The 27,492-nt window shown below is 38.9% G+C and overlaps 1 protein-coding gene across 8 annotated transcripts in view; it reads left to right on the forward strand.

The window, feature by feature from the left end:
* CRACR2A (calcium release activated channel regulator 2A) overlaps nucleotides 1–27,492 on the forward strand; it is a 221,257-nt gene that overhangs the window by 104,673 nt on the left and 89,092 nt on the right. For 7 of the 8 annotated variants that reach the window (XR_003568605.1, XR_003568604.1, XM_027856428.1 and 4 more), the window contains 4 exons: nucleotides 1,764–1,938; nucleotides 7,548–7,694; nucleotides 14,733–14,823; nucleotides 20,424–20,519. Coding sequence is in view for 6 of the 8 variants with exons in the window: in XM_027856428.1 (XP_027712229.1) it covers nucleotides 1,764–1,938; nucleotides 7,548–7,694; nucleotides 14,733–14,823; nucleotides 20,424–20,519 (509 nt within the window). In the remaining 2 variants the exon portion in view is untranslated. The remainder of the gene's footprint in view (nucleotides 1–1,763; nucleotides 1,939–7,547; nucleotides 7,695–14,732; nucleotides 14,824–20,423; nucleotides 20,520–27,492) is intronic. The other variant, XM_027856432.1, reaches the window with a different exon arrangement.

Raw genomic sequence — 27,492 nt, forward strand, 5'->3', positions numbered from 1 at the left:
TTCTTTCTTTCTTTCTTTCTTTCTTTCTTTCTTTCTTTCTTTCTTTCCTTCTTTCTTTCTTTCTTTTTTGACATGGCTAAGCCAGAAATTTGTTTTGTGTGACTATACATATTTCTAATGGGTCTTGTTTTTCTTGCCTTTTCAGTGGGTGAGAGAGAAGCAGGTGGAGGGAGAGAATTTGGAAGTTAAAATAAAATTGGATTTTTTCAAAAAGGAGTAATGGACTCAAATCAGAAGATGTAGTTTTCAAAAGAAAACAAACAAACAAAAACATCAGCCAACAACAACAACAACAGCAACAAAAACCAGGCTATTGGAGCTCTCCAAAAGTGGAATGGGCTGCCTCAGTCAGTAGGGCATTCGCCTTCACTGGAGTTCTTTAGTCAAATAGAATGACCATATATTATAGAGGACTTTTTGTTTAGGTGAAGTCAAGACTCAATAGCTTGTAATGTTTCTTCTGACTCTAATACTGTGATTCTGTGGGTGCAAGCTCTGATGGTTAGTTCCTAGTTGTAGGAATGTGAGCAGGCTACTTAATATCTATAAGCTTCCTCGGTATCTTTCAAGTGGTGATGTTAGTGCTTGTTTTATCTACCTACAAGGTTGTTATGAGGTTTTCCTCATAACACTTCTTGCAACCTCAAGGTGTTAATATATATTTGAGATGCTACTATTCTTATTATTAGAGTGCATTGTATCTCCGCTGTAGCAAAAGTGTCTTTCAGATAGAAGTAATAAAGAGAAAGGGACAAGATGTTTAAAATATAGTATTAAATTCTGACTTTGATCTATTCTTTTATTCCTACTCCAGCCTACAAACAACTACTAGTAGTTAGACAAATTGGAAGCTCTCTGAAGGTGAAATATTATATAGCACCCCTTCAGGTTCACTCCCTCAACTTACACTCATACTTGTGGGTTGAATCCCCAGAGGACACCATCTATTTTGGGTTCAATGTATAAATCTGCAGAACTGTGCTCTTAACACTATAGTTAACAATCAGCCCGTAGACTTAATTACCTCTTAGTAAAGTCATTTATTTGAAAGATGTAAGAATAATTGTAATTACGAAACATTTTCCCCACAGATTTGGGGTGCACTATCCCAGAAATACACATAGTATCCATGGAAGGAGTGGGTTCAAACTGAAGAGCAGAAATGCAGTGAGGCATATATATTTTACTTGTGTGACATAGGCCAGTCACAACTCCTGGTACTGCAAAGCCTGGAAGTCCCTTCTCTCTTTATAAAAATCTTCGCGCAGCTTCCCTTGGGGTACAACATCTTTGTTGGATGGGTTCCTTGCCTAGATTCCCATTGTCAACTCCCCTCCATAGTCTCACTCTCTTTTCTGCTGCCAGAGACTAACTTCTTGATTGTCTGTGTATCCACGTGTGTCCGTAGTGTGTGCTTCTATTCCCTGCTGGATGCAATGTCTCCTCCTTGTCCAATAACTCATCTTTGAAGCAATATAGCTTCAAGTGATATAGGGAGGGGGATAGGGAGACAGAGAAACTTCCCCCCTTCCCTCCTCCCCACAGAGGTCTCTTTAATAATCAGCTCCCATTTTACAGTGTCTCCACTTGTACAAGGTTTCGATAAAGCACTTAGAAGCATGGCTAATTTGTTTGCCAACCGAGTCATCTCCATCTTGAATGAATTAAAGAGGTGTTTGCACTTCCCAACAAGAAAAGGGCATAGACACAAGGGAGAAATTCCCTTACAATTATTAAATTGTTCTATTTACTTTGATCCCCAGGTCATTTCTTCTTTAGCCAAAATAACTATACCTCTGATGAACAGAGGGCCCAGCCCCAGGGGGAGAAAATCTATCAGTCCAAGTGTGAAGAAGTGATTGACAACAAGGATGAAGATGAGGAAGACCAGTTCCACCTATTGATGGATAAACTCGGAGCACAGGAAATTTTAGAAGAGTAAGTCCTCTGAGGCAGTGGCAACCGCTGTGGGCCCCTGTATCACTGGTGCTGGGAGCTGGGATGGGCTGATTGTTAACTATAGTGTTAAGAGTACAGTTCTGCAGATTTATACATTGAACCCAAAATAGATGCTGTCCTCTGGGGATTCGACCCCCAACTGTGAGTGTAAGTTGAGGGAGTGATCCTGAAGGGGTGCTGCATAAGGAACCTCCTCCATCTACCTTGACCTTCTCATTGAATAATACGATTGAAAGTTGAAAGAGCACATAGAGGTGGTCCATTCCCACCTTCTTTATTTTATTATGTAGGAGGAAGGTGAGATCCATGCAAATAAAAGGGCTTTTACAGGGTCACGTAGACCTTAAGCAGTAAAGCTGAGATTCAAACCCAGGTTCTCCAACTCCACAGCTAGTATTCTTTCTACTAGGGAGAGAAGGAAAGGGAATAAGCAATATAATGCCTACTATGTGCCAGATGATGTACTAAGTGCTTTTTACAAATATTATCTCATTAAATCCTCAAAACAACCCTGGGAGGAAGGTGCTATTAGTATCCCCATTTTACAGTTGAGGAAACTGAGGCAAACAGAGTTTAAGTGACTTGCCCAAGATCACACAGCTGGTAAGTAGCTGAGGTCAAATTTGAACTCAAGTCTTCCTGACTCCAGGTCCGGCATTCTATCTACTACATCACCTAGCTGCTACCTCCATCTTTTCCTGATGCCATGTGTCCATTGGTACAGAAACCCCCACCTTTTCTTTTCTTTTTTTTTTTTTTTTGCTGCTTCCTTGTAGTGACCCATCCACATCTCTTTTTTAGGATTCTTCACAGGAAAAAAAAAACCATCTTGTCCATTCCTGTTCATTTTTAGCAAGAACTTATTGGGATCAGCCTCTCCCAAACTCTTCCTTTCTCAGGGGCTGTTACTCTATCAGTTTCAACCACCAACAACCATTGGCTCTTATTTCTATGCACTACATACAGCCAGGCCTTTAGCTCAGACCAATAGTACCTGCCTGAAGTCCTCATTCCTCTTTCTGCTTTAGTCCCTCCTCACCCCCTAGGACCAGACTTTTCTTTCACACCTGGCCACACTGAAAGTAGCCACAAGAGACACAGGGCTGTCAGCATGAAGCATTTTTTCAGTCTCTTTTTTCCTCACAGTCTCAGTGCCTGAGAAACTATCTTCATTGGTCTCCAGTACTTCTGCAATGCATATATGAAGCTCATAATACTCTCAGTATAATTGCACCTGGCCCAGCTTTTCTGAGGAAAAAAAGTCTCCCATTTCTTTAAGAAATAGGATTCCCTCTTTCTTTATCTCTCTGTGCATTCAATAATCACAGCAAACCTCTCTGGTTTGTTTTCCAGTATATTTGATCATAATTTGAATGACTTAAAAATCAAAGTGAATGTTAAGAAAATGTTCTCATTACAGATGAAGAAATTGGCTCAGAGAATTGACTTGTCCAGGCTCATTTAACTAGAAAGTAGCAGTGTGACAAACCTCAACCTTTTTCATAGCATACTGAGACAGAAAATTGGGCTAAGCATAATCTATGGTTATTTATATCAGTTTTTTATTTATATCAGTTATTTATCGTTTGGCTGACCAATCTTTTTTGGTATCCAGGCTTTCAAACCAAACACAGTTCTAGACATACCCCATTTCTTCCATAAAGTCCTCTTGATCAAGAGAAAAAATGAAATTAAACATTAGGTTGGAAATAATAGAAACTGGTCTTGCCCTAAAATAAATTACATATGACCTTTATCTTCTTGTTGTTTTTAGGTCCTGTATCCTCTGGAATCAGGTTCAATATCTTGTCTAAGTGGGAGAACCCTGCAGATAAGGGCTGACACTTTCAGAGCTTGGGGAAAAGGGTAATAGTAGAAGGAAATGCAGATGGCTAGATTAGGGTGTGGGGGGGGCATATCAGTGGGACTAGTACACAGTTTGTCAGCCCAGATAGAGTGTTTGTGGCTTAATGATCTTTAGAAGATGACTTGCAGGATTGTACCAGGGTCAAGAGAGGCCAATGAAACTGTGCACCAGATGATGAGCAGAATTCTGCAAGAGAATTTTATGGGTGTGATTGTTGCAGCAATAGCTCAGTTGCAAGAATGGATGGATCTTAGGAGAAGATAGCAGCTGGCAGCCACAGGGAGGGAGCATTCAGAAAATTTGTCACCTGAACCAGCTTCTTAGCAAAAATGGGGCCAAATCCTAGTGACAGAGCACTGCTTTTCTTTGAAGATTTCTCCAGAGAGGATAACTTGAACCTTTGGCACAGAAACACCTGAGAGAATACAGAGGAGGCTGCCCTTGGGTGCAGCTCTGTGTTGGTCTTGCAACAGAGCAGGCATTGCCCAGCCTTTTTGCTGGGATCTATGACCCTAATACCTCAAGCAGCTTATAGTTAGGACTTGGCACACAAGACTTTCCCTAGGGGTACATATAACAAACATAGTGGGACACAAGCAGAGATGCATGGGAACAGCCCACCCTGGTAACCAGACTCCCCAGAGTTATACTGCTCTGCCACAAAAATATCTCATCTGCCTCTCTTTTTCTCCATCCTATGAACTCATTAAGCTCTGCAGATACATGATAAGGGCCATTTTAGGATTCAGTGACTCAGGTATCTGAGTTGTTTTTTTTTTTTTTTTACAAGCTATCTACAGGCAACTTCAAATGGGATGGAGGCTGATGTCTCCATGAGGGTTAATGGAAATAGCTTTTGCCTTCCTGCTTTCACAGATCAATTACATCATATCCCTCATTCATTGAAGAGTAGATGGAGAGGTTTTCTTGGAAAGAAGGATCATTCCCAAGCTGTCCTGGTAATTGCCTACCTGTACACTTGTAAGGTAGAAATCATGAAGTGTCCATCTGAGTCCTGATGCCAGAGGACTGGGAGAAAAACACCACCGAAAGGGTTTGTCTCAGATAAGAGAAAGCTATAGGGAAGGTCAATGAAAGGTCAATCTATAGACATCGGTGACTAGCTAAATCCATCTCCATCAAGGACAGAAACCCTTCAAGGTCATCTCAAATTCTCTCTCCTCCATGAAGATGTCTTTATTTCTCCCTTTCCCTAAATACCTAGTGACTTCTCTTTCATCAAATTTCATAGCATTCTGTGCTTTTCATATCCTAATTCATCTTCTATATCTGTTTATTTGTTTTATTTCCTTGAGGACAGTTACTGTGCCATTTATTCATCTTTCTGACTGGTGGTTTATATTGCACATAGTTGGTACTGTGAATGAATGAATAGGAAAACAGGTTTATGGTGTGGCGTGATTGATGCTGAGAGGGCAACAGCAGTATACCTTAGTTGATGACTGCCTGCAGTTATTTGCAGTAATTAACTAATCACAGGCATATAAAGGAGTTTGAGAATATTCTATTGATGCTGGTTGGAGTGGGTATGTTTGGAGGCTCAGTCCTGGGTGCTTGTGATGGAGTGGGTCTGGAGTGGAGTGTGAGGAACACAGAAAATGTTATGTGTTGGATTTAGAGTGATTTGTGATATGAGTTAGGGTAAGAGAGTGATTGGTGAATAGCATGGCTATTCAGACTAAGGGAAAACACCATTGAGTCAAGGTATATGAATGGAGGAATGAGTTTGAATGTGGAGCCCTAGGCAAGTTGAGAGTTTGAGGCCTCTGGGTACAAATACTGTGAGAGTTTGAGGTCCCTTTATGGCAGAGGTTCTTAAACCTTTATGTATCATTGACCTTTTTGGTAGTCTGGTAAAACCTATGGGCCCTTTCTCAGAATAACATTTTTAAATGCATAAAATAAAATAAATGAGATTAAAAAGGAAACCAGTTATATCAAAATGCACTTATCAAAATATAAAAAAAAGTTCATGGATCCCAGGCTAAGAACCACTGCTTTAGGGTGAACTCCCATTACAGAACATGGGTAGGATGAGAATTAAGGCAGCATGTGGAGATAGGTGCCCCCAACTTGCACAAAAGCTGGTAAGACTAAATTCCCACTGGATCTTTCCACTGACCTCCTCAGACTAATTCAAGCACACAAATTGGAATCAAAGCCTCTTTAGAGGCAGAATTCTCTAATCATCTTCCCTGTCACCCAACTCTATCCATAGTCTACAAAGGAGAAAAAGAAAGTGTTCAGGAGAAAGCTAGTAGACCCAATGGATATAAGCATATTTAGGGGAAAGTACCTGTAAGGTGTATGGGTGATCTATGTCACGTGGGAGGTAGAAGGCTTTAGTGGAACCATGGGAAATATATTTTTCTTACCATGAAGGTTGAGATACCCTAGCTAATAATAATACACAGTCACATTGAGATACATAAGATATGTATTGGTGGAGAGAGTTCCTACAGTTGACAAATTATAGATCTTTCCAATAATCATGTATATTCTGGACTATAAAGGCCCAGGGAAAGAGACAATAGTAATATTTTACATATCACTAACGAGAAAATCAGGAATGAACGTTGTTTGGGCTAGGTAGCTTGAACTCATCAAGGATTACTAGATGTTCCCTATTACCATTTTTATTCTGGCCTTTCCAGTCCTAACATCATTCACCTTGTCAGAGAGAACAGACAAAAAAAATAGTCCTGTTTTATCCCTTTTTTCTCTGTTTCTCTTTTATCATTGTCTCATCCTTTCCTTCTCTCTCATTTCATTTGTTGTCTTATCCTTCCCTAGCAGTAAGCCAATCTCTTCTTCCGCAACCCCCTGCCATAGAGCTTAAAAACTTTCGTCATTCTTAGATTTCTTTGCCAGCTTTAGCACATTCTGAACTTTAGCATTTCTGACCCTATTTGTATAAGACCAAGTCATGCATTTATGTTCATCCTCTATTATCTGTTCTTGCCTCCATCTTCTCTACATATCTTTTTTTAAATATTGAAGTTTGTTTTTTGATCTCCCTGGTCATCCACATTGATCATTTTGGACAACTGCCCTTTCTGTCCCATATCAGAAATTTCCTTTTGTGTTTTCAGAATTTCATCCTTAAGGACTTCTGATACCTCCAGGACTTTCTTCTACTTTCCTAATGCAGATGTGTTATAACACTGACACTTTGACACTTCTCATTTATTCCCTGCTCCCCACCCACATGGAATTCTTCCTTGAAACAAATAAATACAATTAAATTTTTCATCTCTTCTGTCTGTCTTTGTAACTTTACATATGTCTCAACTTTCTTTTTTTCTCCTTCTCTACTGTTAGTCACACTCTTTTGCCCTAATTCCCACTGGGGAAGTGGGCAAGGAGGAGCTATTTCTTTTCTTCTAGCTCTTTGCCTTTAACTTTCAGTATCAAATGCCAATCTTTCCCAGGAGTAGGAGTGATGAGCTCTTCCACGTTTCATAACCCTCATCTCTAAACACACAAGGAATCTCTTACCTCTCCATCTTTTATATATTGGGAGCTATTGTGTTAAGAGGGCTTGGCCACATAATCCATGTTCTGAGATACTTTGGACAATTAATAGATTGATGCTGGATGCTAGGCCCAGAAGTAACTCCACAGCCCTCATTGACTTGACTTTACCTATTACCCCAATAATTACATTATTCTTCAATCCCCCCCCTTTAAAAAAAAACAGTGAAAGTGATGTTAAGCAACTTTGGGAGCAGCTAAAGAAGCATGAGCCTCACTTGCTGTCCAACTTTGAAGAGTTTCTCTCCAGAATATTCTGCCAGCTACAGGAAGCCCACAAGGAGAAGGATGAACTGGAATGTACCCTGAAAAAGTGAGTATCGTGCCTCAATTTCTCTCTGTGCCTTCTCTCTATCTGAACAGATACATCAGTCTTTCTGTTGTGCCTTCCATCTAAGCATCCTAGAATGTTTTTCATTCTCTAGGTAAGATAGCTGGGCCATTGCCAGTTGTCTTGACTTCTGTTTTGCCACCTTGAGGCTGATGACTATGCATAGCTCTTTCTCACTTAAATCCAATTAATGCAAAAGTCTAGACATCACCCCTGTGATGTCATTGTTCCTTTTTGAGAATAGAAGGATAAATAACAACAATAGATAAGATAGCATTACTTTCAGCTTATGCACTTGGTGGGGACAAGTAGAAAAAGAGAGAGATTCTCTCCATCATTTGATAGTAGCACCCAGTTGATTGTCCCATAACCTTGGCTACCTCCGAGGTATTGGGCTTGAGAGACAGCTTAGAGCATCCTTCTTCCACTCTCTCCTCAGATCTTTTGTGTTTTCTTCTCTTCCTCCTCTTCTGATTATCTAGGATCCCCCCACTTCCTTGGGGTGATAGAACCAGGGAAATATAAGCACACACAGTCATACTCAACAAGTCAAAATAACACCTTGTGTCTTCTGAGGAGCTGAACTAGAATCAGGCCACATAGATGGACTGCACAAAATATGGGACAAGTCGGATTGGTGGTGTTCCATTCAGTTCTTCAAATCAGTAAACATTTATTAAGCACATACTATGTATAAAGCACTGTACTACTGATGAAGATTTGTGTCATTGAATATTTATTACCTTTTTAAACATCTTAAGTACTCCAGTCTTTCTGTTGTCTTGACTATGATAATCACTTCTTTCTTCATAACAAAGGTTTATAGTGGGTTTCCCTCTCTCTTTCCCTAATTTTCTTGTGATCCTAACTTTTTTTTATTAATTTATTTTGATTTATCAACCCCTCCCCACCTCCCTCCCCAAAATGGTGTGCAATCTGATATAGGCTATACATATACATTCCTATTAAACATATTTTCACATTAGTGATGTTGTAAGTAAGAATTAGAACCAATAGAAGGAACCACCAGAAAGAGGAAACAAAACACAACAGAAGAAAAAAAAGAGCAAATACTGTGCTTCGATCTGCATTCAAACTCCGTAATTCTTTCTTTGGATGTGGATAGTATTTTCCATCATGAGGCCTTTGGAGATGTCTTAGATCCTTGCATTGCTGAGAAGAGCTAAGTATATCAAAGTTAGTCATCACACAACATGACTGTTACTGTGTACAACATTCTCCTGGTTCTGCTCACCTCACTCGGCATCAGTCCATACAAGTCTTTCCAGGTTTTTCTGAAGTCTGCCTGCTAATCATGGAATACAATAGTTTTCCATTTCATTCATATACCACAGCTTGTTCAGCCATTCCCCAATTGATGGGCATTCCCTCAATTTCCAATTCTTTGCAACCACAAAAAGAGCTGCTCTAAATTTTTTTGTACATATGGGTCTTTTCTCATTTTCATGATGTCTTTGAGATACAGCCCTAGAAGTAGTTTTGCTGGGTCAAAGGGTATGCACATTTTTATAGTCCTTTGGGCATAGTTCCAGATGGCTCTCCAAAATGGTTGGATCATTTCACAACTCCATCAACAATGCATTAGCGTTCCAATTTTCCCACATCTTCTCCAGCATTTATCATTTTCCTGTTGTGTCATGTTGGCCAATCTGATAGGTGTGATGTGGTACCTCAGAGTTGTTTTGATTTGCATTTCTCTAATCAATAGTGATTTAGAGCATTTTTTCATATGACTATAGATGGCTTTACTTTCTTCATCTGAGAACTGCCTGTTCCTATCCTTTGACCATTTATCTATTGGGGAATGACTTGTATTCTTATGAATTTGACTTCATTCTCTATATATTTTAGAAATGAGGCCCTTATCAGAGATACTGGTTGTAAAAATTCTTTCCCAATTTTCTACTTTCCTTCTAATCTTGGTTGCATTGGCTTTGTTTGTGCAAAACCTTTTCAATTTAATGTAATCAAAGTTATCCATTTTGTATTTCATAATGTTCTCTATCTTCTGTTTGGTCATGAATTGTTCTGTTCTCCATAAATCTGATAGGTAAACTATTCTTTGCTTTCCCAGTTTGCTTATAGTATCAGCCTTTATATCTAAATCATGAACCCATTTTGACTTTATTTTATCCTAACTTTAAGAAGCTGATGCAACACTATGGAGGAATAATAGCACCCTTTCCAGCTTCTGGGTCTCTCTGAAGGTTGTTGATTGTTTGCTGAGGATTAATTTGATTCTCCTAAGTCACAGTTATTCAGTTCTTGTCACTGCTCTTGCTGCCTATCATACTTTTCTTTGGCTAATTCTATTTCATTGCAGCTTGAAAGATCATTAAAAAGCTTTACTTCTCCATACCAACAGCTGCTGCAGTATCTGTAACAGTTATTGAAGCATGCTTTTTAAGAGCTACAACTTTTGCATGTCTCCTTGAAGTAATATCCTTTCTTAAAAACCAAAGAATTAAAAACATGAAAAATAGAAATACATGCATATGGCATGAAATCCTGCACTCATTTGACAGAAAACTAACTAAAGATGTGGGTGCTATCTTGATCCAGTTTTATCTGGTCAAGGTCTGATGTTCTGAATTATCCTAGTATCAGCAGAAGCACATACACATGACTAATTCTGTTTCAAAATGAAAATTATTGCTTTTCCCAAGTGCCTCCAATGCCACTGTATAGGGCTAGCAATTGATTGGCTAAAGGATTATCCATGTCCCCTGGTGACCATAAAAAGCAGGAGCAAGTTGTGAGAAGAGAGTCTTCTCTGACAGATGAGAAGAAAGCCAGCCATGGAGGAAGAACCCAGCTTTCAAGAAGAAATTACTCTTCCTTTTTCCTCTGCACCTCTTGCAGAGTATATCCTCCACACAGCTGCCAAATTTATATGAAAACACATATACTTTTACCCCAAAGTCTTCAATGATCTCCTATTACTTCTAAGTTAAAATACAAAATCCTTGGCTTGGTGCTTAAAGCCCTCCAAAATCTGGTTCCTAACTACCTTTCCCATTTTATTATACTGCTTCGCTTTATGTACTCTGTGTTACCTGGATGGATAGTTGTCCCCTGTGTATACAACATTCCATCTCTTAGTCTCATGCCTTTTCACAGCTGAAATCCCTGTATCTGGAGTGCACTCACTCCTCATGTATACTTTGTGAAACCTTTAGTTTCCTTCAAAGGTCAGGTTCTAGAACCTCATAATTATTAATACTCTTTCCCTCTTGAAATTACCTCTTGAAATAGAAAATGGACTGATGATAATGAAGTAGAGAAATATATGGCCTGTGGGAAAGGCTTTTCAGTCACAGTGAGATGGCATCATTGTAAACAATGTGAAGATATCTTTTATGCTGAATGTTCAGCCAAAAATCCCTTAACTTCTTCAGAGATGACCATTCATGTCTTTGATGTGTTTCGAAGACTTGCAAAGATAACTAGTTATGTTCATCCAACAATATCACACTAACATTAGAGTTTTAATAAATGCACTTCAAAGAGTATTTGGACTATTATTTGATTTGAACAGTGATTGTAATACTTGGCAAAATCGGTATATTTTGAAATGTTTATTAATATCAAGAAAATTTCTTCTATTTCTGTGAGACTTGGGCTCATCACCTGTTACTTTCTTTCCATTTACCCTGAAAACAGCTTTCATGCCTAGTTTAGAATTATCTAGTTAAATGTAAACACATTTTGAACAAAGGGGAAAAAAGGAGAAATTACTTTTTCTGTACTTTTTTTTTATATATTGTATCACCCCAGTAAAATGTAAGCTGTTTGAGAGCAAAGACTATGTTTGTTTTTGTATCTGCAGTACCTAGATAAAAACTTTGATCTTATAAAGCGAAAACTGTATCTTATCCTTTTTTTAAATCTTCAAAAATTTGTTTACTAATTCTGAATCCTACATTGCTGGACTGAAAACAATTCAGTTCAACACTTATTAAATGTATACTATGAGCAAGGCACTGTGCTAGAAGCTGAGAATAAAAAGGTGGAAATAAAACTCTTACTGACTTAATAATTGACCAAAGGGCGTATTGCAAGTAATTTGAGCAGAAGAGTTAGTTCTACTTAAATAGGAGGGGCTTAGAGAGCTTCCCAGTGGCAGTGGTACCTGAGCCCAAGCTTGAAGGAAGATAAATATCCCATGGAGCAGAGATGAGGACAGAGTGCGTGATGGGAGTTCTGGAGCCAAGTGTAACTACCTGGAGGCAAATGATAGAATGTTGATGTCTGGGAAATCAGTTTGTCTAGCAGTTTGTCTGGTATGTAAATTTTGAAGAAAGAAGTAATTTGAAATAGGGTTAGAAAAAGCAGTTGGAGCCAGAATAAGGAAGACTTTAGATGGTCATGCTAAAGAGTGTATGTACTTTATCTTAAAGGTGAAAGGTAGTCACTAAAGTTTTTTTGAGCAGGAGAACAGTATGATCAGATATGTGTCTTGGGAATATTATTTTAGTAGCATATGAGAAGGGGAAAGACTAAAAGTTAAGGAAAGTAATTAGGAGGCTGTAGCAATAATCTAGATGAGAAGTGGAAGAAGGCTGAACTAGTGTTTGGAGAGAAAAAAAACTGATGCAAGAGATTTTGTAGAGGTAGAATCAAGATTTGGCAACTGATTAGATGTGGTGGATGAGAGAGGAGGCAGAGATAATTCCATTGTTCCAAACCTGGGTCACTTTGAGGGCTCTGGTACTGTTGGTGGAAATGGGCATGTTTAGAAGAAGAACAAGTGTAGAAATAGAGAGATACAGAGATAGAAATAGATATATAGATCTCTCTCCATATGTGTGTATACATATACATATATATAAATATATATATATTTACATACATACATACACTCACACACACATATGCCGTCTGAGAGGCAGCTGGTGGTGCAGTGGATAAAGAGCTGAGCCAAGAACAGGAAGACCTGAGTTCAAATGTAGCCTCATACACTTACTAGCTGTGATTTCTTAGACAAGTCACTTATCCTCTGTTTGCCTCAATTTTCTCAATTGTAAAATGGGGATAGGACCTACTTTGAAGGGTTGTTATAGAGAATCAAATGAAACAATATTTGTAAAAAGCACTTTGCAAAGTACCTGGCACATTGTAGGGGCTATATAAATGCTCATTCTCCTTCCTTTCCCCCATCTCTGTAGAAATGATCATTGTACCTATGGCAGCTTATAAGATCATCAAGGAGAAAATTCAGAGAGAAAAACATGATAACCCAGGATAGAATCTTTCTTAGAATATGAGAGATTGATTATGATGCCCAAAAGGAGGCTGAAAAGGATCAGACTGGTAGAAGTAGATTCAGTAGAGACCATATCTAGGAGGCCAAGAAAGGCTAGAACATTCAGGATCATGATCAGCAGTATGAAAAGCTGCACAGGAGTCAAGTTGGATGAAGACTGAGAAAAAGTCATTGGAGTTAACATGTAAGAGATTGTTGGTAACCTTGGAGAGTGTAGTCAAGTGGTGGGTTCATAAACTTGTTTCTAACATTGAGAAATTAGTGGCTATTGGGGAAGTGAAGGCAGGGAGAGTAGAGAATTCTTTCTAGAAACATGGTAGAGAGAAGGTATAGAGATAAAGAATAATAAAAGGATAGGCAGGGTCAAGTGAAGATTATTGTTCTCATTTTAATAATGGAAGAAACCTGAGCATGTTTGCAAGCAGCTGGGAAGAAGCAAGCAGAAGGGAGAGACTGAAGATTAGAGAAGGGAGAGAAAGAATGATCAAATAGGCAAACTCCAGGTAAGGACAGGATCAAAGGCAGGAGTGTTAGCCTTGACAGGAGAAGGTCTATGTATTCCTTAGAGACTATAGTGAAAAAGAAGAGGGTGGGTGAAGATGTAGAGAAAAGGGTTTTGAGATACAGAGTGGGAAGAGAGACAAAGACAGAGAGACAGTGAGACTGAAACAAGAGAGAGGAGAGGAAAGAAGAGGAGAGGAGGAGTAGGGAAGGGGGGGAGGGGAGGCATTGCTGGGTATACAAATTGTTGTTTGCTGTTTTTGAAGAGGATCGATGATTTTATGGGTGATGTCTTGATTTGCATATAAATTAGATTTAAGTGAAGCAGAGTTGCACAAGGTCTACAGTTTCTGGGAGCCATAGATGAGAGTTGGGTGAATCAGGTGGACACCAAAAGTGGATAATAGCCCTGAAAAGGTCTGGGCAAGCCCTCATACCAGAGGTCCTGAACATTCCATACACCCCATACATTCCCATATTTGGGAATACAACTGCTAGCTGAAGAAAGACAGTTCTTGCCCTCAGAGAGCTTAATTCTAATGAGGGGGCAGGGGCAGGGAGAGAGAACACATAAAAGGAAACTGAAGGTGAGGGGAGGTGAAAAGTATCCTGGAGAGTTAGGGGCTGAACCAAGTGAACAAGGCTGGCATGGTGGGGAAGCTCAATAGAGACCTTCATTTTTTTAGCAAAATAGGTGAGGTTATGTGATGAGAGAGCAAGAGAATGTTGGGGAGGGACTCAAATAGTTTGAGGAGAAAAGAAGCCACCTTTAAAAACTGTGATAAAGAAAGGAAGAATAAAAGTATTTCCGTGCAGTGGTGAGTACCCAGGAGATGTTAGATAACATGAAATTATATTATGTGTCCATTCCAATTGCCAGTGTTTAATGAATGTTTATTGACTCAACTGTAAGTTGTCCAACAATTGAATATTTTCATTGGTAGAGGGAATTGCCTCACTGGGAATTCCCAGAACTGATAAAAATCACAGGGCAGGACCCCTCCTCCTCGCAAAAAAGTATATATCTAGTTTGTATCACTATATAATAAGTGCCTTTTTTGTTGATTTAGAATTGAGCTTTCCCCTTGGCTGAAACAAAACTCCTACATTCACCAATTACATTCCCTGCTTCTAAATCAGTTATGTCTCCCAAATCACATATGTTATATATGTAAAGTGACAGTAACCTCAGTATAGATTTAGTCAAAAACCCCTTTTTACCATCTGTTTAGGAAAATTGCCACATATGATGAAGAAGTTCAGCATCTCTATGAAGAAATGGAGCAGCAGATAAAAAATGAGAAGGAACAGTTTCTCTTAAAGGTAAGTAGCTGAGCCTAGAAGACCAATCTAAGGATTTAAAATTGTTATTATCCTTTACAGATTGCCAATAAATCAAATATTTTCAAAATGCCTACTTTGTGCCAGGCACCAGGAATACGAAGACAGAAAGAAAGACAGAAAAAAGACAGAAAGACAGAAAGGAATGAAGGAAGGAAGGAAGGAAGAAATTATCCCTGCCTTCAGGGAGCTTACAGTTTTGTCTATAACATTTACAAATATGAGTAAATATGAAAATATACAAAGTAAATCTGGGGTGAGGGCACTAGCAGTGGGGGAGATCAGGAAGAACCTACTATCTGAAATGGTACTTGAGCTGAGCCATGAAGAAACAGGCAGAACCTGTTTCTCCATGAGCAAAGATAACATACTTTCATAGCACTTTAAAGGTTACTAAGCAAAATCTTGTAAGAATACAGGTTATTCTGTTTTGTTTTTTTTCCTAAATAAATGAAGAAACTGAGACTTAGAATATGTAAATAACTTGCCCGTGGTTACTTAGATAGTAAGTGGCCAAGCCAGGATTTGAACCCAAATTTCCTAACTTTAGTTTCAGCTTTCTTACTAGTATACCACATTGTCTTTCAGTGGACTAGAATTATAAAATTTGGACCTGGAAAGATTATTAGAAACCATCTAATCCAAGCCTTTCTTTTGTACCTGAGGAAACTATGACTGAGACATTAATTAAGGAACCCCTTTCTTTAAATCTCTCCTTTGAGCCTTACTGTGTGACCAGGGACAAATTACTTAAGCTCTCTTAACTTCAGTTTCCTCATCTGTAAAATGGGGGTAATAATACTTTGTATTCTTAACATAGTCCATAAGACTATTATTAGGTTCACATGCTGTATAGCACATAGGTCACTTTGCAAACTTTAAAGCACTTTATAAATGTCTGCTATTAAACCCATGGTGTGTATGAACAAGTTGCAATGTAGGTTCGATGAGGGAACTTCAAAGAAGAATATGAGTAAATTGTATCAGGAAAAATATGATTATAAAAGATTGACTGGTCACATGGTAAGGGATTATAGGTAGATGGGCTGGTTGTACCACCAGAATGCTTTTGATGTCAGGAGAAAGCACATAAGGCCTCTGATGTATTCAGCGGACCTCCTTTGGCAAATTTAGGGGAGAGCATGGACAAGGGATGCTCAGGATGGACAGGTGTCAATAAACTAGTCATGGCCAACTGCACCACTGAAGGCAAGCCAGTATTTCAGCACAGTTCTCTACTCCCCACCCACCCCTAGGCCTCAAAACACAGCCAGAAAACTCTGCTTTCAGACCATCGGTTTGGCTGCATGAGTAAGCCATAGTCAAAACCCACACTCTCATGCCTGTCAGACAGTACAGAGTGATCTTCTGGGACTGGTAATCCTTATTGGCAGACTCCATTCTTCTTCTATCTCAAATGAGCAGATCCATTGTGGGGCCAGGGTTCACTGGGTTATTGCCTGTAACTCACGTGTACTATTTGCCTGGTCAAACATAGGCCCTTGTGAATAACCACTAACACTGAAGGCAAACTTCCAAGGACTAAAGGGCGAAGGAGGAAGAAATTAAAGTACAAATGAGTGTAATTTAAGATAATCAGAACCTGACAGTACTCAGCCCCAACTCCTCCCAGCTCCCTCCCTCCCTCAACTTCCTTTTTAACACAATATCTGTAAAACTGACTGGATTGGGTGGTTATGCTTTTTTATGCAAGCAGAGATGACTGATATGTATTCTGCAGCATCAATAGAAAGCATGGGGTGGGGAGGGGAGAGTTGGGGTGGGCAATTAGGTGGGGAGGGGCGCCATATTTTGTTGCTGCTAACTTTCAAGTTCCTGTAATCTCATTTTTTTTTCTCCTTGAACCAAAAGATTATTTTCCAGGAAGAAGTGAGAGAAGACAGAAGGGAAAAAACCCCTTATTTCTTTAAGCAGCATGGGAGTTTGCAGGGAGGAAAAGAAATGGTCCTACTGAATTTGTGGTTCAGTCACAGTCTTGGCTGGGAAAATGTGGGAAAATCTGTGTACATACTATTATGAGAAATCATAGCATGGGAATGCCAAACAATGACATTGCCCTGAAAGGGTAGGGTGGGAGGACAGGGAGGAGGAGCACATTAGTGTTTGCTGTTGGAATGGTCCACCCGAATTCAATGTCATTGCTTTTTAGCTCAGCTCCACGTTGGGTCTGCTCTCCCAGTCTTGTTTTCTAGAAGGATAATGACAAGCTGGAATACGTCAAAAAGAGAGTATGATGATGAGGGGCCTCAAGGCCCTGCCTATGACAATCAGTTAAAGGAAATGGTATGTTTAGCCTGGAGAAGAGAAGAATTCCAGGACATGATAGACGTCTTTGAGTATTTGAAGGGCTGTCATTTAAAGCAAAAATCGGAGTTGCTGTCTTTGTCCTCAGAGTGCAAAATGAGTAGCAATCAGTGAAAATTGTAAAAGACAGATTTAGGTTTGATGTAAATTCAATTCAGTTAAACAAACATCAAATGCTTACTCTATCTGTTCAAGGCACTATGCTAGGACCAACAAAGACAAAAACAGGATAGTCCTTATTTCCAAAGAGTTTACCATGTATAGGATGAGATACAAAGAGGAGATTCAATGTCTACACAGAGAAGTAAAGTTCCATATCTTAAGGAAGAAGAGAGCCCTCTAGCAACTGGGGGTTCAGGAAAGACTACATAGAAAGTGGCATGTGACTTGAACCTTTAATGAAATAAGGATTCTATTCTAAGAGTAAAAGGTAAGGAACAAATACATTCTAGGCATGAGGGGCAATAGGATGAGAGATAGAAAGGAATTGAGGGAAAAACTAGTTGGCCAATTTTCCTGAAATAATATATGAAGGCAGTAATATGAAATAGCCAGAAAGGCAGGTTGGATCTAGTTTATGAAGGGCTTTAAATCCCAGGCTGAAACGTTTATATTTTATCCGGGAGGCAGTAAGGAGCCATTTTGGGCTTTCAAGCTAGGGAGTGACCTGTTCCTTAGAAAGATTATTTTGGTAGCTCTGGGTCAGATGGATTGGAGAGGTGACAGAATGGAAGAAGGGAGATCAGTTTGGAGTTTTGTTTTTTGTTTGTTTTGTTTTTTTTTTCAATAATCCAGACAAAGGGTCTGAATTAGTATAAGTGCCATGTAAATGAATAAGGGGCAGGTGGGAGAAATGTTGTAGCTAATATGCAGCAGTTATAAGGTGCTTTAAGGTTTGCTGGATGCTTTACAGATTTCTTCTCATCTTATCCTCACATCAACTCTGGGAGCTAGATAATATTGCTATCCTCATTTTACAGTTGAGGAAACTAAGGCAGAAAGGGTCACATAACCAAAAGTTTCTGAAGTAGGATTTGAACTCAGGTCTTCCTGATGTCAGATCCACCACTCTACCCCCTGCACCAGATAGCTACAGTAGTGATAACGTTGACAAGAATTGGCATTTCAATTCAACCATTTCTAAGTAATTATTGAATAGGTGCAAGACACCAGTATAAAATTTTGAATACAAGAAGAAAAAATAAATGCTCGTTGCTTTCAATGAGATTTTTTTTCTAATGTTTAGATTTGATTGGCAAAGGAAGAGGGAAGTATTAAGGATGACTCCAAGGTTGCAAACCTGGGTTGGTCAGTCAATAAACATTTATTAAGTGCCTATATTTATGTGTGCCAGGTGGGGCAAGTAAGTAGTATATTGGATAGAGCACGGGACCTGGAGTCAGGAAGACCTGAGTTCAAATCTGGCCTGAGACACTTATTAACTGTGTGACCTCAGGCAAGTCACTTAACCCTGTTTGCCTCAGTTTCCTCATTGGTAAAATGAGCTGGAGAAGGAAATGGCAAACCACTCCAGTATCTTTGCCAACAAAACCCAAAATAAATGGTGTCATGAAGACTTGGACACAACTGAAACAACTAAACAACAAAATGTGCCGGGCACTGTGCCAACCACTGGCAATACAAAAAGAGGCAGAAGAAAGTGCCTAGCCTCAAGGAGTTCACAGCTAGATCTAGGTTCAGTTACTGTACTGCTATGTCTCCTCCCTAGAATAGAGGCCCATGCATAACAAAGACCTTGCATTAGTAGAGTACTATATACTTGGGAGAGTATTCTCATATATATTATTTCATTTGACTTGGAGGCTATGGTACAGTGTAGTGGGGTGGGTTTGGAGTCCAAGGAGCAGTATGTTGCAATGGAGAAAGTAGTCAAAGGAGTCTGGAGTCAAAGGACCTGAGTTTAGATCCTGCCCCTGATACTACCTGTGTAATCTTGGAAAAATCATTAGAACTCCCTGGGCCTCAGTTTTAATTTGTAAAGTAAAGGTTTTGGAGTAGATAATTTCTCTTGAAGCAATTGAGGTTAAGTAATTTACCCAGGGTCACACAGCTAGTGTCAAGTGTCTGAAGTTGGATTTGAACTCAGGTCCTCCTGACTCCAGGTCCAGTGCTCTATCCACTGTGCCTCCTAGCAGACCCTTAGATAATCTCTAAGACCTCTTCTAGCAACAACTTTTTGATTCTGTCACACTTCATAAGCTACACAGGACAGATATCATTATTATTCCCATTTGTCAGATGAGGAAACTGAGATTTAGATTTCATAATGTAGTCAAGGTTATACTGAATTAGTGAAGGAGTTGGGCTTAGGACCAAGTCTACTTCAAGGGGAGGATTTGATACACAGCATCTGCCCAAGGTACTCAGAGTGGGTCCAGGATGGGAGGGCTGGTGTAGTGGAAGCTAGTGGTCAGGAGATCTGAGTTCGGATGTACTAATGGGCTTCTAACGCAAGACTGATAGCTAACCATGTTGGTGTCTTGCTTCCTTAGGAGAATATAAATTCTATGAGAGTAGGAAGTGTTTTATCTACACTTTTTATTTCCAAAATAGATACGCAACAAGAATTGTTATAGCTTTCATTTTGTTATGTATGGTTTCATTTTTGCCATTTACTAGCTGTGTGACCCTAGCAATTAAATTTGCCTCATTTGCAAAGTGAATGGGGTTAAACCATGGGTGGCAAAACATTGACTGTGGAGTGAGAGGTTGTTGTTTAGACTTTTTCTGTCACATCCAACTCTTTATGACCCCATTTGGGGTTTTCTTGGCAAAGATAATGGAGTGGTTTGCCATTTCCTTCTCCAGCTCATTTTACAAATGAGGAAACTGAGACAAACATGGTAAAGTGACTTGCCCAGGGTCACACAGCTAACAAGTGTCTGAAGCCAGATTTGAGCTCATGAAGATGAGTCTTCCTGACTCCAGGCCTGGCACTCTGTGCACTGTGCCACCTAGCTGCCTAGAGTGAGAAGACCTAGGTCCAAATCTTTCCTCTGACACTTCTTACCTGTAGACTTTGGGCAAATCATTTAAAGCTCCTTGACACAAGTTTCCTCATCTTTAAAATGAGGGGCTTGGTCTCTGAGCCCCCTTGTGGCTCCAGATATAAAATCCTATGGCTAGGTGGTCTCTAATGTCCCTTCCAACTCTGGCTGATTCTTTGACTCTGAATCTCAGAACATCTCTCACCAGGCTGTATCTGGATTTCATTTTTGCCTTTTTTGGTTGAACAGGATGTGAAGAGATTTCAGTGTCAGAGTCAGGAGCTGGAGCAAAAGCTGGTGTCAAAGGAACAGGAGCTGGAGCAGCTTGTCCAGAAGCAGAAACGGGTATTTCACATCATTGCCTTTAAAATAAAACACACATCATTCTATTACACTCCCCTAGCTCTCTCATTTTCTCTTGGCCAGGCACCTTAAGGAAAAAAGAAAAAAAATCTCTGGAAGATTCCATTTAGCTGTCAAAGTGAAAGTCTTTGAAATCATAGGTAACCGAGTAAGCATTAATTCTCCAATTCTAGGAGCAGAACTTGGGAAAATTATTCTAGATTTCCCATGAGACGATATTAGGCATTATCTTTTTTTTTCCATTTAAATTTTTTTTTCTTTTGAACTTAACAATCATTAATAAACATGGATATTTTACTATCTGAGGAACAGAAGACAATTGTATATATTGTTAATTTTTGTTATATAATTATTAATATATTTTATATTATTTCTATTACATAGTTTTTGTAATAAATTTAGCAGAAAAGACTCTTCTCTGTTATAGAAATCCTTTCTATAAAACAACACATTAGTAGTAGCAGAATTGCACTGTTTGTTTGGGTCTCCTTATAAATTTCTTTTTGTTTCCTTCTGTTTTTAAAAATGTTACTGATACTCTCTTTGGCATCCCTATCACTCCCTACTCCCCCTGACTCATAGAAGCCTTCTTTTGTAACAAATTAGTATATTATAGTCAAGCAACTAGATGGCACAGTGGATAGAGCACTGGGCCTGGAGTCAAGAAGACTCGTTTTCCTGAGTTCAAATCTGGCCTCAGACACTAATTAGCTGTGTGACCCTGGCCAAGTCACTTAACCCTGTTAGCTTCTGTTTCCTCATCTGTAAAATGAGCTGGAGAAGGAAATGGCAAACCACTCCAGTATCTGCCAAGAAAACCCCAAATGTGATCATGAAGAGTCAAACACAACTGAAAAATGACCAAATAATAACAAAATTAGTTGAGCAAATCAAGGCAACCCATTGCCCATGTCTGAAAATTCATGTCTCATTCTATGACTCTGGTCCAACATCTCTGTGCCAAGAGAAGGTCTGAATTCTTTATCAACAGCTTTTGAAGTCATGATTATTGACTGCATTGAACTGTTCTGTAGTCTTTCATGGTTGTTTCAGCTTATATTATTGCGGCCATCATGTAAATTGTCCTCCTGGTTCTGCTCAGTTCACTCTTTATCAGTTCACAAAGGTCTTTCCAGGTTTCTCAAAATCTGTCATAGTCAACATTTCTTACAGTGAGATAACATTCCATTACATTTTCATATCATATTTTATTTGACCCTTCCCTAATTGATGGACACTCCCTTTGTTTCCAGTTCTTGGTGACCACAAAAAGTGCTGCTATAAATATTTTTGTAAGTGAATGAGCTTTTTCTCTGTCTTTGACTTCTTTATAGTTTATGCCTAACAGGGATAACCCTGAAATAAACGGTTTAGAGACTCTGGGAGTTTGGTTTCAAATTCTTTTCAAGAATGATTGGAATAATTCACATTTTTACCTACCATCCATTAGTGTTCTCTCACGCAGCCCCACCAAAAATTGCCATTTTCCTTTTTTGTCATCTTTGCCAATCTGATGTAGAGAGTTGCTTTAATTTGCATTTCATTCATTATCAGTGACTTGGAGCATTTAAAAGAATCTGATTGTTGGTAACTTGCATTTTTTCTTTTCATTTAACTTCTTATCTATTGGGGAATGGTTCCTATTCTTATATATTTGTATACAGGGTTCATATAAGTCTTCTCAATCAGTTTGAGATATCTAATAGGCACTTGGTTGGACATCAGAAAAGAGTAATTGAATCCATAGGATCTAACAAATTCACCACATGAGACAATATAGAGGGAGAAGAGAAGAGAACAAAGGACAGACCCTTGAGGGACACCCACAATTAGTGGGTATAACCTGGATGAAGATCTAGCAAAGGAGGCTGAAAAACAGTGGTCATTCAGGTAGAAAGAGAACCAGGAGAGAGCAGTGTCATGAAAACCTAGAGAGAAGAGAGTATCCAAGAGAAGAGGGTGGTGGGCAGTGTCAAAGGCTACAGAAAGGACAACAAGGATAAAAAAAATTTCCCTTTATATCTTGGGTATCAGATCTTTATCAGAGATTTGATGCAAAGATTTTTCTCTCCAATTAAATGTTTCTCTTCTTCCTTTAACTCTGTTGCTCTTGCTTGTGCAAAAGGTTTTCAATTTTATAGATTGGAGTTGTCCATGTTATCCTTTCTGCTCACCTCTGATCGTTGTTTAGTTAAGAATTCTCCCTTTAGCCATAGTTGTAAAAGTTATCTCCTTTCCTTCTCTAATTTGTTGATGATATGACCTTTTGTATTTAGCTCATGGGTCCATTCGGGAGCTTATTGTGAAATAGCATGTAAGCTGTTAGTTAAATCTAATTTCTCCCAAACTGATTTCCAACTTTCCTAGAAGATTTTGCAGAATAGGGAGTCCTTACCCTAGGCCATTTCCCTAAATTTACACAGAGAAATTTCTATTTTTTTTTTTAACACATCGCTCTGTGCTTTGTAAGAAAGATGCCTGAAGGACCCTGGAAGAAAAGCACACAGTGACCATAGCTAGCAATCAATTTTTCTGGTAGAGGCAATAGCCAAGTTCAGTTGACCTTTAAGACTGCTATAACTTCTTCAGGCTATAAGATTCTTAAAAGCCAGTTGGTCCTGATAAAAATAATAGACAATATTAATAACAAATGTCATATGCCTACATTAAGAGATACAGAAAAGGCTTCGAATTAAATACATCATATTTCATTAAAAACATTAAAACATTTAGGAACAAATGGACCTTTCCTGAATATGGCAAGCAATATCTCAGTTTCACTTAGAGAACCCTAGGAACTTAGGCATTGGCTTCTGGCCTCATCATTCAACTGAAATTGTGTTTCCAAAGTTAATCATGATCTTCTAATTGCCAAACCAAATGGTATTTTCTTAGTCCTCATCCTTCTTGTCCTCTTTGTAGCCTTTGACACTGTCCATCCCTCTCTTCTCTTAGGCTCTCTCTTCTCTCTAGGTTTTCATGACACGGCCCTCCTGGTTCTCTTCCTACTTGAATGACCACTGTTTCTCAGGCTTCTTTGCTAGATCTTCATCCAGGTCATGCCCACTAACTGTGGTGTCCCTCAAGGGTCTGTCCTTTGTTCTCTTCTCTTCTCCCTCTGTACCAACTCACTTGGTCAACTTGTCCGCTCCCATGGATTCAGTTACTCTTTTTACCTCCAACTAAGTGTCTATTGGACATCTGAAACTAAATGTCCCTTAGACTTATCAAATTTAACATGCCCAAAATAGAACTCATCATCTTTCCTCCCAAACCTTTCCCCTCTCCCAAGCTTCCTTACAGTTGCCCAGGTTCACAATGTTAGTGTCATCTTCAACTCCCCATTCCCACTCACCTCACAAATCTAATCTCTTACCAAGAGTTTTCATTTCCACCTTCAGAATATCTCTCATTAAGTGCCCTTCTCTCCACTCACACAGCCTCCACCCTGGTTGCAGGCCCTCATCACGTTACACCTAGATTACTTTAATAACTTTGTAGCTGGTCATTCTGCCCCAAGTCTTTCTCCAATCAGCTGCCTAACCAACCCTTCTAAAGCCCAGGTCTCACCATGTCCTGTACTCAATAAATTCCAGTGGGTTCACGTCACCTCCAGGATCAAATATAAAATCTTTTACTTAGCTTTTAAAACCCTTTACAACCTAGTCCCTTTCTGCCTTTCCAGTGTTCTCTTATTTTACTCCATGTACTCTAAATTCATCTTCTTTCTGTTCCTTACACATAATGCTTCATTTCCTAACTCTATGTATTTTCAATGGTTGTTCTCCATTCCTGAAATTCTCTCCCTCCTCACTTGTACTTCCTGATTTCCTTCAAGACTCAACTTAAATCCTACCTATTAAAAGGTACCTGAAATTATCTCCCATTTATGTTACATATATTATATATGTACATAGTTGTTTGCATCCTGTCTCCATCATTAGAATATGAACTTTCTAAGGAAAGGAATAATTCCCCCTACTTCTTTGTATCTTTAGCACTTAGCATAGTGTCTGGCAAATAATAAGAACTTAATAAGTACTTGGTAATGGTAGTTGATGATGAAAGTGGTAGAATCTTGAATCACTCTAACCATTATTAAAAGTAATTTGGAATATACCCCCAAAGTCACTAAATTGTGCATACCCTTTGATTCAGTGACACCACTATCAGGCATGGACCCCAAAGAGGTCAAAGATAGAGGGAAAGGATACATATTAAGAAATATAGTAGTACATTTTCTTGTAGCAAAGAACTAAAAACGAAGTTAATGCCCATCAATTGGGGAATAGTTGAACAAATTATGGCATAAAAACGTAAGAGATGTTATTATATGATAAGAAATTATGAAAGGTATGTATTTAGAGAAACCTGAGAAGACTTAAAGGAACAGATTCACAGCAAAAACAAAATTTAGAGAATAACTTATACAATGACTATAACATTTTAAAAATAAACTTGGAAAGATTTAAAAGCTATGATGAAGCATATTTCCCACTTCTTGGCAGAGAAGGGATGGACTAGAGTTACAAAATGAGACATATACTGTCAGGCACATCCAATAGGTGAATTTATTTTGTTTGACTGTATTAATTTATTGTAAGAGGGAGCTTTTATTTATTTTTGGAGAAGGAGGAGAAGAATGTACAGGAATATAAGTGGGTAGCCATGAGTGATCCAAGATAGAAGAAAAAAAAGAAAGAAATGATTATCAATGAAAAAACACAGAAAAGAGCTGAAAGAAGCTCAGAAGGAGAAACAGAAAAACTGGAAAGTGTTGGTATTCTGTGTTAAATTTTACACACACACACACATATAACCCAAGTTGTGTGTAAAACAGATTCACAGTTTCTGTTCTTTGTATGTGGGAAACTTTTGTGTTTGTCAATATTGATTAAGTTCATGATATAAAAAGAAAATAAAAAATAAAAAAGTGTGATATACTTTCGAGGTGTAACTGTAATTTTGTGTTTCAGAAGAAGCTATATATTAAGACTATTTAAAGAAAAAACATTTTTAGGAGGAAAAATAAGTCAGTTAGACCAAAACTTCTAGTGTTGGATATTTGGTCAAAGAGGTATCACAGATATCTTTATCTAAAGTTTCCTATGACCTGGAGAAATAAGCATGCAAGAGTGGTAAAAACACTAACTTTTAGAGGCAGAAGAACTAGGTTTGAGTCTATATTCTGCCCTGTGTATCCTTGGCAAACCACTTAATAGCATGGGTCTTAAATAACATGTGGAGTTTGAGTTACATGATCATTGAGGCACATTTCTGATTCTATTATTTTGTTATTCTGTAAGGATGTATGCTTATTTGTGGTCCACGAGAGAACATTCAGAAGGCAATTTGGAGCCCCCCCAAAAGGTAGCAAAATATAATAGAAAAACCACTAGACTTAAAAGCTTAGGTGGTGCAATGGATAGAGTATTGGGTTGGGCCTGGAGTCAAGAAGACCCAAATTCAAATCTAGCCTCAGATACTTACTAGCAGTGTGATGCTGGGCAAGTCACTTCACCTTTTCCTCAGTTTACTTGTTGGTAAAATAGTATTAATAATAGAACCTACGTTCCAGGATTGTTGTGAAGATCAAATGAGATAATATTTGTAAAGTACTTAAAGCAGTGTATGGCACATAGTAGGTGCTATATAAATGTTAGTTATAATTATTATTGGAGTCTGGAGATGCAACTTCAAATCCCAACTTTGTTACTATCTGTGTTACCTTGAGCAAGTCACTCAACATCTCTGAGTTCAATTTATATCTACAAAATGGAGACCATAAGTAAATATGACTGTATATGTTTTATATATGTGTATATAGGCACAGAGAGATATTATATATATATGTCACAGAATATAAAAGAAATATATGTATCTATGTATATCATAGATACATAAATATATATGTATATGTATATGTGTGTATGTGTATATATAGATAGATAGGTAGATATAGATATATGTACAGGTAGGTGGTACAGTGGATAGAACACTGGACCTGGAGTTGGGAAGATCTGAGTTTAAATCTGGCCTTAGACATTTTCTAGCTGTGTGACCCTAGGCAAGTACAGGGAGTATACCAGACAGGGAGGGAGATGACAGAGGTATGGATCTTTGGAGTCTGGCAGGAGGAAGAGTCCTTGGGCCGGCCAAGGACAAACTCCTTGGGCTGGGCAAGGTACCCCTCTCCCTCTGTCTTGATGAGAGAATGCTCTGCAACAAGGGAAAGCTTTCTCACAAGACAGGAACTTACTAAGAAATTGGGAGGCTTCCAAAGACATGATCTGAGGACTGGGGCCTGAGCAGCCCAGAACTCTCTCACCCAGCTTTGTGTAGCTGCACCAGGGAGAGAGATAAGGGTCGCGCTGGGGCCTGTGCATGAATAACTGCTAGGCACAGTGTCCTTGGGCTGGGGAGTGGTTGTCAGAGATAGTGTTTCTGAGACTAGGAAGAAATTTGGATCCAAGTACAAGCACAAGCACCCAAGCACCCCGTCATATATATGTATATATTGTATGTGAGCTAGACAAAAATTATTCTCTGAGTCTTCATCTTTTATTCCAAATGTCTAGGCAGAGGAATAAAAGGGCATCATCACTTAACATCCGTTAAACACCTGTTGTGTATCTAGATTGAGACAGAGATGTCGATGTAGCTATAGATGGACCAGTATAGGAAACTTCTGATGCAGAAACTCCCTCCACCAAAAGAGCTAGACCACTCCTTTGAAACTTCCAGTCTCAGAGAGTTGCCCAGGGCTGGTGATTTGCCCATGATCCAAGAACTAGAAGGCATCAGAGGCAGGCCTTAGACTCAGTTCTTCTTGACTCCATAGCAGGCCTTCAATTTACGATGTAGGCTGCCTGTGGACTAGTGCCAGTTCTGGGATGATTTACCTCCCAAGGCTGTTGAGAGGAAAGTATTTTGTAAATCTTAAAGTGTGATGAAA

The sequence above is a fragment of the Vombatus ursinus genome, unplaced genomic scaffold, assembly GCF_900497805.2.
Source record: "Vombatus ursinus unplaced genomic scaffold, bare-nosed wombat genome assembly UNPS02011431.1, whole genome shotgun sequence".
Classification (NCBI taxonomy): Eukaryota; Metazoa; Chordata; class Mammalia; order Diprotodontia; family Vombatidae; genus Vombatus; species Vombatus ursinus.